Source organism: Mauremys mutica, chromosome 10, assembly GCF_020497125.1.
Source record: "Mauremys mutica isolate MM-2020 ecotype Southern chromosome 10, ASM2049712v1, whole genome shotgun sequence".
Taxonomy (NCBI): Eukaryota; Metazoa; Chordata; order Testudines; family Geoemydidae; genus Mauremys; species Mauremys mutica.
In genome coordinates this window covers 83986713-84006251 of record NC_059081.1, presented here as the reverse complement: position 1 = coordinate 84006251, position 19539 = coordinate 83986713, and the positions used below count along the sequence as shown (strand labels likewise).

Below are 19539 nucleotides of genomic sequence, written 5' to 3'. Positions count from 1 at the left end.
CCGGGGGGTCTCGCGGTGAAACAGGCACTTAGGGCGGGGGCTGCTACTGCATAAACTCAGGCTCCAAGTGAGTCTGGGGTTTTGCTACTTAGCAAGTTCGGCTGGGAAGCAGCTCCTGACACACTGAGCAGCTTCCGCTGCCTGGATCTCACCCCCCGGGCTCCAGAGCTGGAGTCCCGCCTCCTGCTGCAGGGACTACGGGGCGACACTGCAGGACTCAGGAGATACCCCGTCCCGCAACCCCCCCGCCTCCCGTGTGGGTCTCGGGGCGCGGCTGGGGAGATGCGGGTTTTGCAGGTGGCTGGAACCATCCGCAGGGAGAACCCCCCCCCGGGGCTATTTGCTCCCCCCTCCTGCGCCGGCTTCTGTTTTCGGAAGGGGGCGGGGCTGGGGGAGGGGATGCAGCTCATTGGGCCGCGGGCGGCCGTGGCCTCCCCCTCTGTGGCCGCCGATCCCCGCACAACCGGCCCCGGCCCTGCGCCGCCTCCTCGGGGGCGGCTGGAGCCAGCCCCGGCGCTGCCCGCCCCAGCCCCGCCCCGGAGTCTGCAGGTGAGGGGGGCGGGGAAGGGCTGGGGCCGGCGGAGTGTGAGTCGCTGCCGGTCACGCTCGCTGCCAAGCGTGAAACCAAACCCGCATGTCTGAGCCCATCTGCCGCTGGCACCTCGTGACCAGTCACTGATCCACCCGGTGGCTCCGATTTGCCGATTGTCCTAAGCCGCGAACCCTTGGCCGTGGTGTGCGGGGGAGGCACCGACGCTGCAGCTCCCAGGGGACCCTGCCCGGTGCACGTGTGTCCCCCAGGCCTCTGCGTAAAGCGGGATCATTGACACGCCAGTTCTGGCGCCGCCTCCCGACACGGACACTTCTGCCCAGCTGCCCGGGGGGCGGGTTCATCTTAGTGGGACGCCGAACATGCGGAGGATCATTTAAAATCCCCATGGCCTAGGGCTGTGCCTTCAGTCTCCTGCCCCGCGGGTGCGGGCTGACATCCCCTCGCCGGGCGGGCGGGCCCGGGCAGCCATGCACTGGGCCCCCTGCCTGGACTGAGTCGGTTTCCGATCAAGGGGGGTAGATTCCAGCAGGCTCCTGGGGTCTGTCTCGCCGGAGACGAAAGGGCTGGTTCAGACGGACGCGCTGAAGTCGGTAGGGTGACGAGGAGCCGGGCGGGTTTCTCTCCGTGCAGGGGTGTGTGAGTGGCTGGGGGGAGAAGTCGTTTGGATTCGCTGTTTCTCTTACTGAGGGCCCGCTAGGCAGCATCAGACAGAGCGGAGCTGCGGTGAGGAGGCATTGGGGTGCCTGTGCCTTTAAGAGCCCGGCCCTGGAAGCCCCTGCTGAGGTAATGTCTGTGGGAGGGGGAATAACCCTTCCCCCCCCCCCGGTATTTTTGCAGCATCAGGGATGGAGGGGAAGGCGCCGGGGTTAAGCCCAGGATCGAGGTGACTGAGGAAAACCCCGGCACAGACAGGGCAGGGCAGAGGGGGTAACAGTTACCCCCACATCCCTGATTTTGCCCCTCAGCCCTTATCCTAACCCTACCTCCAGCTGCTTGACCTCCTGGGGCCAGTCGGTTTTCACCCCCTGCTCAGACCCTGGCCTCCCCCCTCCTCCAGTTTGCCCCTTTTAGCCCCTGTAAAAAGCCGTCCACAGTGTCTGGTGCCAAGTAAGGGCGGGGTGAAGCGATGCCTCAGCAGATGTTACTGAGCAGGCTCAGGGCACCCTACGTAGAACATTAAGGCCGAAAGCCGTTTTTCGGCACCTGGCAGGAAAGTGACTTTGCACAAACAGCTCCTCCTCGCCCCATCTCTGCTCCCAAGGGTCTGAGTCCCAGAGCTGCTGCTGCCCCCACTGGCACCCCCAGGCTCTGCCCCCCGAGTGCCTGCCGGAGCTGCGCCAGCTACGGTCCAGTTCCCGAGTTACATTCAGGTCTGTTCTGAGCTCCCCCTTCCTACGACTGACCAGCTGTTACTTTCCCCCCAGTTCCCACTCTGGATTTCAGCTCCCCCTCCCCCTACAGTGCCCCCCACTTCCACCTTCCTCCTCCTGCCTTCCCAGGGTAGGGGGCGCAGGGGAGTGAGAACTCGGTGGGGCTTTTTGCTGGTGCTACAGCTGGAGAAAGCTGCAACAGATGGTGCTGTGCAGAGGGGAATTACTGAGAACCCAGTGACCCCTGGAGAGCAGGAACAGCAGCTTTGGGGGCACTGACACCCCTACACTCAAGAGCGGCACCAGGGTTTCTGGTGCCCTAGGCAGAATTCGGGGAGCGGCACGTGGGAGCTTCCGGTTCCGCTCCCATTGCGCCGCTGAAGAAGGACCCTCCGACGAAATGCCGCAGGTGGCAGCGGCAGCCACTGAGCTGCTCAATTGCCTGCCACTGTTTCCTGCGGCACATCAGCCGAAGGTCCTTCTTCGGCAGCGCGACGGGAGCGGAACCGGAAGCTCCCACGTGCCCCATGGGGACTGGGAGTGCATAAAATGCCGCCTCCTGAATCCCGGCGCCCTAGGCGACCGCCTAGGGTCGCCTAATGGAAGCGCTGGCCCTGCCTACACTGGCACCCCCAGCAAACTGCCCCTACCAGGCTCATCCCTGCCAGCTCAGGGCCCTGTGGGTTGGGTTGTTCCTTTAAGAGGAATTTCCTCTCTGCCCCAGTCAGCCAGGGATGCAGACCATTCGTTTCTGAGGCTTTTTGTACTTTTGTTTTTGCAGAAAGTGGAAGGGACAGGAGGGGAGAGCACTCGGCCCAGTCAATTCAGCTCCAAATGTAACAACAACCATGATGAGTCCGGTCCCAACCCCCCGGCTTTGTGATGCCCTGTGTGGAGCAGGGGCAGCAGCCTCGGTAAGTGAGAGGGGGATTTATGGTGTGAACTGCCCGTAGGGAGCGGCTGCGGGTGTCAGAGACTCTGAAAGCCCCTGGCAGTGACAGGCACGGGTTCAAAGCTTCTGTCCGGGATTTGGCAGGGAGGGGCGCTCTGGGCACTGGATTCCCCACTCCAGGGCTCGGTCTGAGACCTGCACGCACAGCACTGACCCTTCAGATGAGCTCTTAGCACCAACAGGCCTCGCTGAAAGGATTCTTAGGAGAAACCGGTGCCTCCTGACTCTGGCCGTGGGACTGTCCCTGCCAATTCAGAGATTGCTCTGTTCGTCTGCACATGGACTGGCTGGCAGGGCCGCCCAGAGGATTCAGGGGGCCTGGGGTCTTTGGCGGCGGGGGGCCCCCACCGCCGTATTGCCGCTGAAGACCTGGAGCGGAAGAAGCTCCGGAGGCCTGGGCACTGAGAGAGTTTTCCAGGGCCCCCGGAGTGAGTGAAGGACCCTGCTCCAGGGCCCCGAAAAACTCTTGTGGGGGCCCCTGCAGGGCGGCCCTGCTCGCTGGCACAGTGCTGGGCTCCCTGTCACTCATTGGTTCTGTTCAGTGATGCTAGATGTTGATTGGCCAGTAACTGCCATGCGTAGTTTTCCTGTTGTGATGGAGGGGCGGGGGGGGGGTGTTTGTTTGTGATTCTGCCCCCTTCTTCCCCTTTATTATTAAGTCACTAAACTGAAGTTCCAGAGTGAGGAGGTGAAAGACAAGAAGAGAAAAACCTTTGTCAGTGTATCATCCCTACCAGCCCCTTGCCAGTCTGTGGGGCCATTGCCCCGAGGGAGGGCAGGTGCTGTTACTGCTGCCACTCACCCTATGGGTGTCTGCCAGGGCCAGGGGTGCTTCACCTGCCCCAAAAGCTCAGTCAGTTGGAGTCACAGGGGAGTGGTGGTAGTGGTGGCCTTGAGTCTTTGCCCTGGAGCCTTGGTCTGGCTCCCTTCCTGGCCAGCGCTGGCCGCTCTGTGGGCAACACTGGCTGGTGGCTGTCCCAGGCTAGGGAAAGTCACAGGCACAGTCTGGTTCACACTGACCACTGCACGGCCTGGCAGGAGCCGCATGGCTGGGTGCAGCGTGCCCTGAGTGACTAACACTAGTGCGATAAAAACAGCAGTTTAGCAGGGGGTAGCATGGGTGGTGGCTCAAGCTAGCTGCCAAGTACGTACCCAGGGGGTCCAGATGGTTTGTTCTCAGGCAGGTAACCTGAGCTGCTGCTGCCTGGCTTACTCCAGCTACACCGCTAGTTTTAGTGAACTAGCTCGAGCAGGGCTATCCTGTGTCCGTCTACACCCACGGCAAAGCTCGCTCCCACCTGCAGTGCAGACATGCCCTGAGAGAGGTTTAATGTTTCAGATCCCAGGGAGCACAGAGCCGGGGTGACCCTGCTCAGAATTCATCACATTTGCACCAAGGCTGGAGCCAATGAGGGTGGGTCACCGACATGTAAAATCGCCAGGGCCAGGGACTCATCTGCTCATTGGGAGACCCCAGAGAGCCCTCACCTGGGACAGGTGTGGTCAGAAGATGGAGCCACTTTTTCCCATAACGATCAGTGGCCATTCCTACCACACTGGCTTGTTTTCCTTTATACATCCCATTCGACAGTAGTGCCTAAATGCTCCAAGCGAGATGGGGACCCCGTTGTGCTGGGCCCTGGACACACCAATAGTCAGGGACCATCCCTGCCCTGGAGAGTTTCTTACAATCTAATAGACCCAGACAGCTCCACAGGTGCAGCCATGGTGTGGGCATGTGGTATGGACTGGCTCCTGACACAGGGACATCTGACCCTGCCCAGAGCCAGGGCAGACGAGGGCTGTGGGGGAAATCCCTTCCCTTCCCTTCTGGTCTATGTTGGGCAGCAGAGAGGCTTGTTACCTCCTCCCACTGCCCCGTGGCGCTGTCACTGCATCCCTCTCACTCACTCACTGTCTAGTTTGCTATTTCTCCTGTTCCCCAGACCCAGCTACGATGACGGGGAAGGTTCCCTTGTTCTCCCCGGGCTCCACAGTGGGCTCTGCTCTGCCTGGCTACGTCGCTCTCTGCCTCGCCCTACAGGTTCTCAGGCTGGTGTCAGGTAGGAGCTCTGGCCTCCTCGCGGGGTTTGCTGCTGTTCTATTGCTGTTCACTAACATCCATGTTACATCACTGCCGTGTCTTATAAACCACGTCTGTGCAGCCTGCCGACAGCCAGCAACGTGGAGAAACCACAGGGCACACCTGGGTCCCCAGTAACCGTGTTTGCTGCTTCTACACAGTCTTGTTGTCAGGCCTCGCTCTACACACCCTGCTGCTCTGACTAGAAGCTTTTAAGACATAGAACGTGGTGAGCACCATTACAGGGCTCACATACCATTTAAAGGGACACTGTCCAATTCCTATAGATTACACAGCTGGACCGTGTAAGACACAGATCAGACTCTTAAGCCACGAACAAATCCTGAATCCCCGACTCTCCGGTTATGAAATGAAAACCCACAAGTCACTCACACTGCACTAGGCACATCTGACTAGGGCCGGGAGCGAGACCTCATCTCACAATGGGGATGTGAGGATATTTACTGGCTTCTTCATTCTGTGCCCTTGGTGAAGACCTCACCCCCGGGGCTGCTCCCACAACTACTTAGGCATTTTGGTTCCTCCTGCTGTGGTTTCCATCCTGCTAACTTAACCAGCTCTCTCTCTCTGGATGCTAAGTCTCTGCCCTGAGACCCGCCTCCCCCCACCCTTTTGTGTGCAGTTCCACAATGCTGGTTCTCTGTCCCCAGCACTTTTCTATCTGCCGCCTTCTCCCTCTCCATTATCTAACCTGTAACTTTACCTGCATAGTGATGATGATCAGTTTTCATATCTTTACATCTTGCAGGCCCTTACACCATCCCTACACCGGTTGGAGAGGCCCCCACACTGGAGCAGCATGAAAAGTCCTTGGTGTATCAGAGAACCAGACCCCCAGTATCCATTATACCCAAGGACCCCTATTCAGAGATAACAGGGACAGTGTATAATGTTCACATGTGAACTCTGGGTGACCAGTATTGGAACCACATGCAGTATTTTGGGAACTATCGAATTAACATGAATGTGTATTTTTGTACTCCTTGATAAATAGTATCTATATGTAGCTTTATGGGCTCAGGACTGTAATCTACTCCATCGGGGAGGATGTGATGCTCTGTAACTCGGGGGAACACCCAGCACCCCATGTTCATCCTTGTAAAAATGATTGTGTGGTGTCCAATCCAAAGTTTGTCATGTCAGGTGTCTTCAGAAAGCTCAAGATGCACTGAGCGTCGTTGTTACAAGTAATGTTGTAGTGATGTTATAGGTTATAATTTCAGATATGTAGTTATGAGGCTGAAAATGTGTCCTCATGGCTTAAAATGAGCCCTGGCAAAAACTCTTCAGGAGCAGAGGGGCAGTTCACACCTCATCAGGGCATGTATGGGACGGGACAAACCCAGCCCAGCCTCACAGGAACAAAGGACACTGGCCTAGGCAGCAACAAAGGGTCTGTTGGACACTCCAGTGAGTCACCCCCCTTCCCTTGGTCAGTTTGGGACTGCGATGAGGTGATGCTCATCTGACTCTGAAGTAGTGGGGTGGGGGAACAAAGCCAGGAGGGAAGAAAGAAGATGATAAAAGGGAGAGACATTTGCCACGCTCTCTCTCTTCTGCCTCCATCTACAGACACCACCACCAAGCGACTGAAGCGCTGATCAAAGGGGAGACCGTGGCTGAAGAGCAGCCAGCCTGTGGTGAGAAACGTCCAAGTTTGTAAGGGCACTGGAAGTGTTATGAGCAGCTTAGAATGTGTTTTTGCTTTTATTTCATTTGGCCAAATCTGACTTATTTGCCTTATAATCACTTCAAATTTATTTCCGTAGTTAATAAATCTGTTTGTTTATTCTACCTGAAGCAGTGCATTTGGTTTGGAGTGTGTCAGAGACTCCCCTTGGGTTAACAAGCCTGGTACATATCAATTTCTTTGTTAAATTGATGAACTCCTATAAGCTTGCAGCATCCAGCGGGCATAACTGGACGCTGGAAGACGGAGGTTCCAAGGCCTGAGTCTGGGACTGGAGATATTGGCTAGTGTCATTCAGTTGCACAATCCAAGGAGCAGATTACATGCCAGAGGCTATTTCACTAGGAGGATGGTGAAGCACTGGAATGGATTACCTAGGGAGGTGGTGGAATCTCCATCCTTAGAGATTTTTATGGCCCGTCTTGACAAACATAGTGTTTCCTAATATCCAACCTAGACCTCCCCCACTGCAACTTGAAACCATTGCCTCTTGTTCTCTCATCTGCCACCACTAAGAACAGCCATGTTCCATCCTCCAAGTGCTTCAGAATGGATTCTTTGAGGACTTGGTCCATGATTTTGCCAGGGACTGAAGTGAGGCTGACCGGTCTGTAGTTCTCCGGGTTCTCTTTCTTCCCTTTTTAAAATATGAGCACTATATTTGCCTTTTTTCCAATCATCTGAGACCTCCCCGATCACCACAAGTTTTCAAAGATAATGGCCAATGGCTCTGCAATCACATCTGCCAACTCCTTTAGCACCCTCAGATGCATTAGAGCTGGGCCCATGGACTTGTGCATGTCCAGCTTTTCTAAATAGTCCTGAACCACTTCTTTCTCCACGGAGGGCTGGTCATCTCCACCCCATGCTGTGCTGCCCAGTGCAGCAGTCTGGGAACTTGTTCGTGAAGACAGAGGCAAAAAAATCATTGAGTACATTAGCTTTTACAACCTATGATCCCTCACTCTCACAGATCTTGGGAGACAGGCCAGTCCTCGCTTATAGACAGCCTCCCAACCTGAAGCAAATACTCACTCACACTAACCCAGGAACCTATCCTTGCAATAAAGCCCGATGCCAGCTCTGTCCATATATCCATTCAAGTGACAACATCACAGGACCTAATCACATCAGACACACCATCAGGGGCTCGTACACCTGCACATCTACCAACGTGATATATGCCATCATGTGCCAGCAATGCCCCTCTGCCATGTACATTGGCCAAACCGGACAGTCTCTACGCAAAAGAATAAATGGACACAAATCTGACATCAGGAATCATAACATTCAAAAACCAGTGGGAGAACACTTCAACCTCTCTAACCACTCAGTGACAGACTTGAAGGTGGCAATTTTGCAACAAAAAAATTTCAAAAACAGACTCCAAAGAGAAACTGCTGAACTTGAATTAATATGCAAACTAGATACTATTAACTGTGGTCTAAACAAAGACTGGGAATGGTTAGGTCATTACACCAATTGAATCTATTTCCCTATGTTAAGTTCTCCTCACACCTTCTATGGGCCATCTTAATTATCACTTCAAAAAGTTTTTTTTCCTCCTGCTAACGATAGCTCATCTCAATTGATTAGACTCTGCCTGTTGGTATGCATACTTCCACCTTTTCATGTTCTCTGTATGTATAAATATCTCCTGTCTGTGTGTTCCATTCTATGCATCTGAAGAAGTGAGCTGCAGCTCACGAAAGCTCATGCTAAAATAAATTTGTTAGTCTTTAAGGTGCCACAAGTACTCCTGTTTTTTTTATTAGCTTTTTGCACATCCTCTGTCACTAGGTTGCCTCCCTCATTCAGTAAGGGACCCACACTTTCCTTGATCTGTTGAATTCTATGTACCATCATTTCATGTGAAGATATGAAGTGTTGCTCTAGGTTTGTTATTGAAATATGTGGTAAGTGGGAGACACCCAGAGGTAGGCTTTCAATGGCAACAAAGGAGCAAGTGTCACTGTTCAGACAGGTGTTGATGGCCCATCAAGGAGAATCCACTCTCCCATAGGCTTCTCATAGAGGGCACGCATGCCCCAGTGGCTACCAACCCCCACCTCACATCAAGCATCTTTCTAGCACCTGGAGAGAAAATATAAGTGAGGGATGATATCACAACTGGGCCTCTCTGCTCCCCCCTCTGAACACGTGCAAGATAGAGGGAAGACAAAGACTTTGAACTGGCGAGATTGGTCTCCGGCTGAAAGGGAATCCAGCCAGCGTATTAAGAAGTGTGAGCTGCCTGGAATATCGGTTAGGGTGAGAAAATGCTTGATTCAAATCTTGCCTAGTCTGTGCAATTTACACTGTGATTTTATTTCTGATGTAATCTACTCTGATCTCTCTGCCTGCTACTTATAACCACTTAAAATCTATCTTCCTGTAGTTCAGAGGTTCTCAGACTTCATTGAACCGTGACCCCCTTCTGACAACCAAAATTACTACCTGACCCTAAGAGGGGGGAACTGAAGCCTGCACCTGTGTGCCCTGGTGGGGGAGGGGGAGCAAAGCTGAAGCCCAAGGGCTTCGGCCCAGGTGCATGATCTGTATCCTGAGCCTCGCCACCAAGGGCTGAAGCCCTCAGGCTTTGGCTTCAGTCCTGGATGGTGGGGCCTGGGCTTTGACTTTGACCCCAGGGCCCAGCAAGTCCAAGACAACCCTGGCAACCCCCTTAAAAAGGGGTGATGACCCACTTTGGGGTTCTGAGCTGCAGTTTGAGAACCGCTGCTGCAGTTAATGTATCTGGTCTATATTTTACCTAAAATAATGTGGTTTTAGTTGAAGAGCTTAGAGAATTTCAACCACGGGTATTGGAGCCTTCTCAAAAGCGGGAGGGCTGGGGGCCCCCACCACCTGAGGCCCCTCCCCTTCCCCCCAAGGGCCTGCTCCGCCCCTCCTCTTCCCCTGGAGTCCCCACCCCCGGCCAATCTGGAAGCTGCCAAAAGCATCCCCTGCCCGTGTCCCTGCCCCCCGGATCTCCACTCAGTGCAGGTGGAGGGACCCAGGCTCACCACAGCTGCCCACGCAGCTCTCCCCAACCCGGCTCTGGCTGGGGGGCAGGGTCTCGGAGCCGCAGCCCAGCTATGATAAGAGCTGTGTCGGCAGCTGTGGAGAGCCATGGCGGACCCTCCACCTGCCTGCAGTGAGCAGCCCCCAGCCCATATCCCCATCCCCCAGGCTCCAGTCCCAAGTGGTACCTGGGGATCCTGTCACAACCACCCAGAGGAGAAATTGCTTGAAGTAGTTCAGACCAGCTCCCAGAAGTCGAAGAGAACAAAGATTTTTTTGTTAAATCCTTGATTTAAACTGAGAAGAGATCTGGGATTTTGGGCTACAAACTGACATGACCTGTTAAGCAAGAGGGCATATACCATTATAGAAATGTTTAAAGACGGCCCTACCAGCAAGTCTCATGTGCCAGATGAGAATCATTTGGTATAAGCGTAATGTGTTCAGACTTTTGATTTACGGTACATTTTCTCTGTCAGACTTTTGCTCTGCTTTGGAAGTTATTCTGTCACTAGTAACCGCTGGCAAATGCTGTTCGTAGCTCTGGGAGAGAAGGCAAAATGCAGGTGCTGGAGTTTTCTCAGGCCTGCTGGGAAAACCACAGTGAATTGCAGGGAGCTGTAAAATCTCAGTGTGGCGAGAGGAGGACGTGGATCCCTGCCCAGAGAGAGGTGATGGCTGAAGGCTTGAGACCTAAGGGGAGGGACGTTCCTTGAGCAGACCACAGAGGAAGTCAGAGGCCAACCCTGTGACTCTCTGCACTCCTAGACCTGTTGAGAGCACTGCCTGGGTACATGGTGTTCACTGCTAGTGCAGGGCGCTCTCTTACTGTATATCTTACTGCTGAATTCATGCCACCTCCAGCCTCTCGCCGATTTAACTTCCATTGTTCATTGTACATTTCACAGCACAGTTCACAGTGATTGGACCTGACCACCCAGTCACTGCCTCCCTAGGGGGTGAGGCCGTCCTGCCCTGCCACCTCTCCACCAGGATGAGCGCTCAGAACATGGAGGTGAGATGGTTCCGATCCCAGTTCTCTGCAGTGGTGCACCTGTACCGCGATGGGCAGGATCAGTATGCAGAGCAGATGTTGGAATATCGAGGAAGAACTGAGCTCTTGAGGGACGACATCACCAATGGGAGAGTTTCCCTGAGAATACGCGATATCCAGCTCTCCGACAAGGGACAGTACACGTGCTTTTTTCAGTCCAGTGTCACTTATGAAGAAGCTTTATTGGAACTGCAGGTGGCAGGTCAGTAACTTGTGGTGATACTTTGACATCTTCAGCAGGATAATAAGTGGGGTCAGAGGGGCCATTGTGAGGTGACACCTGATTTATCTCATTCTTGTGGGGCAGCAGCTCTGCTCTGGTTGAGGTTTATTCTAGTTGACTGTTAACAGCTGTTTTTTCTAAGGGCTCTAAACTCCAAATCCATGCTCAGATTGCCTTGAAAATTGCTGTGACTCACTGGACTCAGGGGGAGTATTAGTATGCTAAATTTAGGGTCATTAGAGCCAGGGATTAATGAGACCCACAGACACCAATAAAAAGTGAGGTGATATTAACAGGTAGTTACTACAATGTTTTTGTGCACACCAGGGTGCCAGACGACGTCTCTGATCCTCCCCTCACTGATGCCACCAGCCGGGACTGATCTCGGCTGGTGTCTGGCACCCACGATGGTACAGAGAGTCCTGTAGCACAGCGCCTGGTCTAAGAGTGGGAGAGCTGAGGAATTGCCTCCCAGGACAGGTGAAGGCAGGAGGTCTGACCCCCTGAAGGTGCTGCCAGACGGACCAGCCAGGGGACAGGTGTAGCTAGGTCTGTGACCGTGATATGAGGCATAGGTCAGGTGCAGCGAACACCAGACTGCTGATAATCACCATGGCAAGAAGACGCCCCTGTGCACTTCTGCTGACACAACCTACAGACCTCAGCACTGAAATGAGAGACATGTGAGATCCCTCTCCCCATATCACAGTGACAGCTCTATCAGCCTGCTTGAATGAATCCCTCCCCCAGTCACTACAACGACTCGGAACACGGGGAAGGCAGTGGGCGGGCAGGCAGCCGGATGCTGGAATCCAAATCCGAGAAACACAACACAGCAGTGGCACCTTCCCATTGCCCTTCCTCACATCTGTGTGTTATGGCACCACTTTTACTGAGTCGTGCCCAGCACCTATTGCCAGCCCAGGAGGCAGAGTTCAGGTGGCAGGGCTGGGACGCTGTGCACCGTTACTATGTATCTCTTGGGTTTCAGAAAATAAAGTTTAGCTGCTCTCTGCTGGGCAGCCTTAATTCTGCACCGACAAATATTTTGTGGAGCACAGCGGGGTAATTCCCTTCCACCACAAGGGCACCTGTTCCAACTCCCCCACCCCCCAGGGTAAATGCACACACCCCAGAATAGTACCACAAGTATAGGAAAGGGAAATATTGACTTACAGAAGGATGAAGGTAGAAAAATAACAGGGGAGAACATCGTGGGAACAGCAAAACGGGGTTAGCTCCAACAGCAGGACCCACAGGCCTGGTGGTACCACAATACGAGAGGGGAGACGCTGAGCACTGCAGCTGCATTTAGAGTTCAGGGATCCTGGGCAAAGTTCCAGTCCAGCTGTGAGTCGTGGGTGCTCCTGGTTGTCTTCGGTGCCAGTGAACTGCCCCCAACAACCCTCTTCGGTGCCCTCTTCTGTCGCTCTCTGCAGACCCCACAGAGCGACCACCTCCCCATTTACCTGGCTACAGCCTCCCTCCTTATTCCTAATGCAGGGTCACCAGCCCCAGTAAGGGGTGACGTATTCTTCCTAAAAGGGGGAGGGAGGGGGCTATGAGGCCCCATCCCCTCTGTGGCCCTGCCCTGCCCCATCTCTTCTCCCTGAGGCCTCAGCCCGTGGCTAAGCTGGAAGCCAGAAGCTGGGGTGGGGAGCCTGGGCTCCCCCATCTGCCCGGGGTGGGGGGGGCCGAGAGCAGCCCCCTGCCTATGTCCCTGCCTCCCCAGCCCCCACCCAGTGTAGGTGGTGGGGGTGTGGCCCAGAGCTGGCCGGGCTCCAGCTTCTGGCCTGGCTGGGGGGGGCATGGCCTTGGAGGGAAGGGGAGGGGCAGGGGTTCGTCCCATACTGAAAAGTGGACGGGCCAGGCCCCCTGCAGAATGCCAGAAGCAGGTAGCAGAAAATTTGATACCTCTGAAAGCCAGGGACTATGTTGAGCAAAACAAACCCACAAACACTAGATAATGGAGGCCAAGGCAACCTGAACTCCCTTAAAATGACGTTTTCATTAGTGAATTAATTTAAGGCTTGTCTACACGTACATGTGCACTGGTTTCAATGAACTAGTGCAAAGCTCTGTGTGGACACTTACATGGGTTTGGAAATGGCTTATACTGATTTAGCTTGAGTCAATTCCTTCCTGATTGCAGCATCCACACAGGAATTTGCACTTGATGAACTAAATCACTTTAAGTAAACTGCAGCAAGAAAAAGCCCTGACATTAACATTAATTTTACAGTGTATCAAATAGGAATCTGACCAGATTAACTGACCAGCCACACTCATGGACTCACATTCAATTATTAGTTTGATAGGAAATGGCTTTTGATAACAGTGTAATAAAGCTTTTGGCTCATCACTGGGCACTGTAGGATCATCAAAAGTACATTTATTTCTTCTGTAGGTTTGGGCTCTGATCCTAACATCTCTGTGGAGGGACATCAGGATGGAGGGATCAGGGTGGTGTGTCGATCATCCGGATGGTACCCAGAGCCTGAGGCTCAGTGGAGAGATCTCCAGGGGCAGCTCTTACCATCAGCCTCTGAAAACATATCCCAAGAGGCCGGTGGCCTGTTTCAGACAGAGATTGCCATTGTTCTAACAGAAGAGTCCAACCAGAAAGTGTCCTGCTGTATCAGGAACCCCCAACTCAACCAGGAGAGAGAGTCAGCAATTTCCATAGCAGGTCAGTGCCATCTGTGCTGCACATGGATAGACAGGGACACTGCCGATGTGGGCAGAGAGTATTTATCGTTGTGTTTCCTATGTATTGGCCTGGGCCTTCAACATGCTGAGCAATTCTTAGTAACTTCTGAGCAGCCTTAGTTCTCTTTGGATATGCCTACACTAATTCAAAATCCACTGGTGGACCTGCCAGCTGACTCAGCTTGCAGGGCTTGGGCTAAGGGCAGCTTAAATTGCAGTGTAGATATTTGGGCTTGTGCTGGAGCTCAAGCTCTAGGACCCTTTAAGGTGGGAGTTGTGCCTGCTGCCTTAGGGAGCAACCCCTCTCTGTGTTGGGTTCTTGTGTGTTAAGGGTTTGGATTCTAAGAAACAACGTCCTGTTACACTTCAGCCTTCAAGCAAAAGTATTTTTGTTAGTATATGTTGTGTAGGTGCGCGTGCTGTGAACATCACAGTTCTCAATGGGGGTGATGGAGAAAATTCTTTAAAAAAGGCTCACCAGCCTGTAACTGTCGGGATCATCTCTGGAGCCTAACTTCAGTACCAGACAAATAGGTTGAAACTATAGTAAAGAACAGAAAAATCAGGCACATATGTGGACGTGATTTGTTGGGGGAAAGTCAACATGGCATTTGTAGAGGGAAATCATGCTTCACTAATCTATTAGACTCCTTTGAGGGTATCAACAAACATGTGGAGAAGGGTGATCCAGTGCAGGCAGGGTACCTAGAGTTTCAGAAAGCCTTTGACAAGGTACCTCACCAAGGGCTCTTAAGCAAAGTGTGCTGTCATGGGATAAGAGTGTTACGCTTATAGAAAGCAAACGAGATCTTTTTCAGGAGAAAAGGCAACACGCCGTGTTTGTTGAGAATACAACATAATAAATCAATGCATGTCCATACATACACACACAAGTCTTGCCGACAATGTTATAGTTACCTAGGCTGTAGCTTGAGGCAATCTAATGACCAGTTAGATTGGTCTCAAGTGGAGAAGCCGGGTCCTTGTCGGTCACGAACTGATGCTCTCACATGCTGGCAAGACGAACCCAAAGGTTTATGGCAAACACCCCTGTGTTTATTGAGCTTTTCACCCATTAGAGCCTATGGGTTTTGCACAGTCAGGTTATAATCAGTCCCGTGATCAGTCCTTGGGGCCTCAACATTCCCAGGAGGGAAGGTCTGGGTCTCGATAGCCGCATTATTTCATCTTTGTGGGTGTTTACTTTTAGCTTCAGGGTCATCAGGATTGCTCTTTCCAATATGCTTGTGGCGTCTTCAAGTCTCTTCATTCCTCCCTTGAGCATCTGGCTCTAGAGATGGCCTTCACACTTCTCTTCTCATACACTCCTTCACATGCATACCAACAGATTTCACCTGTTGGTTACCCTTAAAGCATATTATTGGTTAGTAATGCAAAAATATTACCCTTACTTAGGCCTAAATGCCCTAATATTTTCTTCCTGCCTCAACAGCGGGGTAAGCACTGAACCTCTTATGCAATGTGTGTTTCCCAACGGTCTTCGACCATTTCCCCTGCTATTCAGAACCGGGGGCTGGCAGGGTGCAAAGTACAGACAAAGAAAAAGCATGGAAAGAATTGAAAGGCAATCTGAATGCTAAAACAATCTAAATGCTATATATGAATTTTTATGATCATTTACTTCTCTACTTCATATCATGACACAATTTACTATCACATATTATCATATATGAATTAATTAGGCCACTAGGTGACAAGAGGGAAGCTCTCATGGATCAGTATCTGGTTAAAAGACAGGAGACAAAGGGTAGGAATAAATGGTCAGTTTTCAGAAAGAAGAAAGGTAAATTGTGATGTGCCTCAAGATCTGTACTGGGACCAGTGGTGTTAACCATACTCATCAATGATCTGAAAAAAGGGGTAAACAGTGAGATGGCAAAACCTGGAGATGATACAAAACTACTCAAGACAGTTAGGTCCAAAGCAGACTGTGAAGAATTACAAAGGGATCTCACAAAACTGGGTGACTGGGCAACAAAATGGCAGATGAAATTCAACATTGATAAATACAAAGCAATACATATTGGAAAACATAATCCTAAGTATATATACAAAATTATCAGGTCTCATTTAGCTGTTACCACTCAAGAAAGAGATCTTAGGGCTTGGCTACACTTACAAATTTGCAGCGCTGCAGCAGGGTGTGAAAACAGACCCTCTCCAGCGCTGCAAATTGCGGCGCTGCAAAGCGCCAGTGTGGTCAAAGCCCCAGCGCTGTCCGTTATTCCCCACAGGGAGGTGGAGTACGGACAGCGCTGGGAGAGCTCTCTCCCAGCGCTGGCGCTTTGACTACACTTAGCGCTTCAAAGCGCTGCCGCGGCAGCGCTACCGCAGCAGCGCTTTGAAGTGCTAAGTGTAGCCACAGCCTTAGAATCATTGCAGATAGTTCTCTGAAAACATCTTCAGCAGTGGCATTCAAAAAAGTGAACAGAATGTAAGGAACTATTAGGGGGTAGATAATATACTCCTGAGGGGATTCTGCACCCCCATGGGGGCACATAATTCATATGGCCTGCATTTCTCTGTGCCTCCCGTGCAGAAAAATGGAAAAAAAAATCGGCCAGGGACACAAGCCACTTCCCAGGCAGCCCAGGAGACAGTGTGACGGTTCCAGTGTGCCCTGCTGGCGCAGCCTCAGAGACAGGGGAGGGAGCAGTGCTAGGCATGCGTGCCTGTGTGATCACCTGCTGGGGGTGTACCTACGTGTGTCTCAACAAGCAAGAGCAAGAAAGAGGTCCCTCTCTCTGCAGCTCCCTGGCATGTAAGGGTCAGGCTTTTTATTAGGCAGGAGGCAGGCTAGGCAGCCTGGCTGAGTTAATTGATCTCATTCTCAGAGGCACTGTGTAGTATAGTAAAGTTGTTCAAGTTGCTGTTGATGGTTAACTGATCTCATTCTCAGAGGCAGAAATGCAGCAGCAGGCCCATTGTTCCTATTGTTAGTTAACTGTTCCCGTTCTCAGTCAATTCCCCCAGGAGTATAAAACCTGTGAAACTTTTCAGGCCCCTACATTGCCAGAGTGAGAGTCTTCTTACTTCTAAAGGACAGGAAGGGAATCCTGGATTTAGGGAGATCTATGTGCTTTCTCACTTTTTTTCCTGTGCCAAAGTGGCACAATGGGGTTAGATTATAGCTCAGGATTTTTTGTACTTACCCATTTAAAAAAAAAAAAAGACGACTTTGAAGGCAGATAAAACATTCACCAAGCAGTCAATAAAATGTCAGGACAATCAGAACGAAGCATTTCCCAAAGTACCATGCCAGGTCCAGGACAATAATTAGCAAAACTGGACGACTTTCATGTGGGAAAGTCCGAGCAATTTAAAATGACATTCTACTTTTTTGTTTGTTTTTTTTTGCTGTTTGGTGTTCTATAATGTAATTAAAATGGAAATCCAGGATTATAACTGGAATGCAGGGTGTTAGTTACCAAGTGTTTGTAACTTCATTTTCATGTGTTTAGGGAATGCTGAATAGTTATTGTGACTTCTTTCTGTATTGTATTTTAATTAACTTACCAAAACAATTGAAACTGGTGTGATTATATTGCATTATTAATTCAAATAAAATATGCAGAATTTTGCAGAATTTGGGGGCACAGAATATTGAATTTTTTGGCACAGAATCCCCCCAGGAGTAGTAATACGACAATAAATATCATTATAAATATATATAAATCCATGATACGCCCACAGCTTGAATACTGTGTGTAGATATGGTCACCCATCTCAGAAAAGATCTATTAGAAATGGAAAAGGTCCACAGAAGGGCAAAACAGTGATTAAGGGAATGAAAGTCTTAAGGGGATGGAACAACTGGGACTGTTCTGCTTGGAAATGAGACGACTAAGAGGGGATATGATAGAGGTCTATAACATTTTGACTAGTATGGAGAAAGTGAACAAGGAAGTGTTATTTAACCCTTCACATAACCCAAGAACCAGGGAATGAAATTAATAGGCAGCAGGTTTAAAACAAACAAAAGGAAGTACTTCTTCACACAACTCACAATTCGTGACACTCCTTGCTGGCGAATGTTGTGAAGGCCAGAACTATAATGAGATTAAAAAAACAACTAGATAAGCTCATGGAAGATAGGTCCATCAATGGCTATTAGCCAAGATGGGCAGGAATGCAGCCCTGTGCTCTGGGTGACCCTAAAACTCTAGCTGCCAGAAGCTGGGAATGGGTGAAAGGGGGATGGATCACTCAATGATTGCCCTGTTCTGTTCATTCCCTCTGAAGCACCTGGCATTGGCCACTGTCAGAAGACAGGATACTGGGCTACATGGAACATTTGTTTGACCCAGTATGGCCGTTCTTATGTACATATTTGTTTCCAAGTCAATGGCACTTTCTCTTGCAGAGCTGTTTTTCCCAAGAGTCAATCCCTGGAAGGTGGCTCTGGGTCTGATCCTGCCTCTCCTGGCTCTTCTCATTGTCCTGGCTGGTTACTGCTTCTGGAGGCAACACAGAGCGAAAGGTAAAGTGACAAGAGGGAAGAAACTGAATAAATAATTAATTTATAATGTATCAGAACCCCCCGGAAGGAGATGTTTATTTTATGTGTTCTGGGCTATGGAAAATGGTAGGATGCGCCGGGATAGAAATGAGGTTTGGGGACCTGCAAGTCCCCCTGTGCTAGAAGAGGGTGCTCTGGAGATGACCTCAGTGCAGCACTCTTGCAGAACTAGTCCCAAGTTACATTATCCAGAGCAGCCCAGGACAGGAGGATGTCAGGAATGCTGAAAGTCACCTTAGCTTTTATAGGCTCTGAGGCTGCAGGTTCTAAGCACAGAGTCTCACCAAGAAAATTGAGATCGTGTGAAGCAAAATTATGTGGCTTTTTTTTTTTAAACTAGAGGGTCCTCTACTTCATTGACTATGTAGGCTGAGTCCCTCACCCCACACTCTGGTCAGAACCCTGTTGATTTGCTGAAAATCAGAAAACAGGATAAGAAACGGTTACTACTGTAACAGTGCTGCTTCGAGATGTGATTCACACACATATTCCACCTAGTCATGTGTGGGACAGCACATTGAAGCTGGGGAATTTTACCTAGTAGTACCTGTGGAGGGGCAGCCCTTGTGTTTCATGGTGATGGCCCCTTCCCTGGCTAAATGAGGCAACGCTGCCCCGATCCCCCTTGGTTCCTTCACACCAAGCACCCAGATACTGGACTCTGATGCAAAGGAGATGGGAAGTGGGTCATGGAGTGTGAATCATAGAATATCAGCGTTGGAAGGAACCTCAGGAGGTCATCTAGTCCCATCCCCTGCTCAAAGCAGGACCAACACCAACTAAATCATCCCAGCCAGGGCTTTGTCAAGCCTGACCTTAAAAACCTCTAAGGAAGGAGATTCCACCACCTCCCTAGGGAACCCATTCCAGGGCTCCACCACCCTCCTAGTGAAATAGTTTTTCCTAATATCCAACCTAAACCTCCCCCACTGCAACTTGAGTCCTTGTTCTGACATCAGGTACCACTGAGAACAGTCTAGATCCATCCTCTTTGGAACCCCCTTTCAAGTAGTTGAAAGCAGCTATCAAATCCCCCCTCACTCTTCTCTTCTGCAGACTAAACAATCCCAGTTCCCTCAGCCTCTCCTCATAAGTCATGTGCTCCAGCCCCCTAATCATTTTTGTTGCCCTCTGCTGGACTCTTTCCAATTTTTCCACTTCCTTCTTGTAGTGTGGGGCCCAAAACTGGACACAGTACTCCAGATGAGGCCTCACTAATGTCGAATAGAGGGGAATGATCACATCCCTCGATCTGCTGGCAATGCCCCTACTTATACAGCCCAAAATGCCGTTAGCCTTCTTGGCAACAAGGGCACACTGTTG

General features: G+C 51.1%; 1 protein-coding gene across 2 annotated transcripts in view; it reads left to right on the top strand.

The window, feature by feature from the left end:
• Positions 1 to 1409: 1409 nt before the first annotated feature.
• Positions 1410 to 19539, top strand: part of LOC123378589 (butyrophilin subfamily 1 member A1-like) — a 34548-nt gene continuing 16418 nt past the window's right edge. Inside the window, exons 1-6 of one of the 2 annotated variants that reach the window (XM_045032604.1) lie at positions 1410 to 1923; positions 2705 to 2837; positions 4822 to 4938; positions 10599 to 10946; positions 13375 to 13656; positions 18061 to 18177. In XM_045032604.1, coding sequence (XP_044888539.1) covers positions 4833 to 4938; positions 10599 to 10946; positions 13375 to 13656; positions 18061 to 18177 — 853 coding nt within the window. In that variant the 5' untranslated portion in view covers positions 1410 to 1923; positions 2705 to 2837; positions 4822 to 4832. The remainder of the gene's footprint in view (positions 1924 to 2704; positions 2838 to 4821; positions 4939 to 10598; positions 10947 to 13374; positions 13657 to 18060; positions 18178 to 19539) is intronic. The other variant, XM_045032605.1, reaches the window with a different exon arrangement.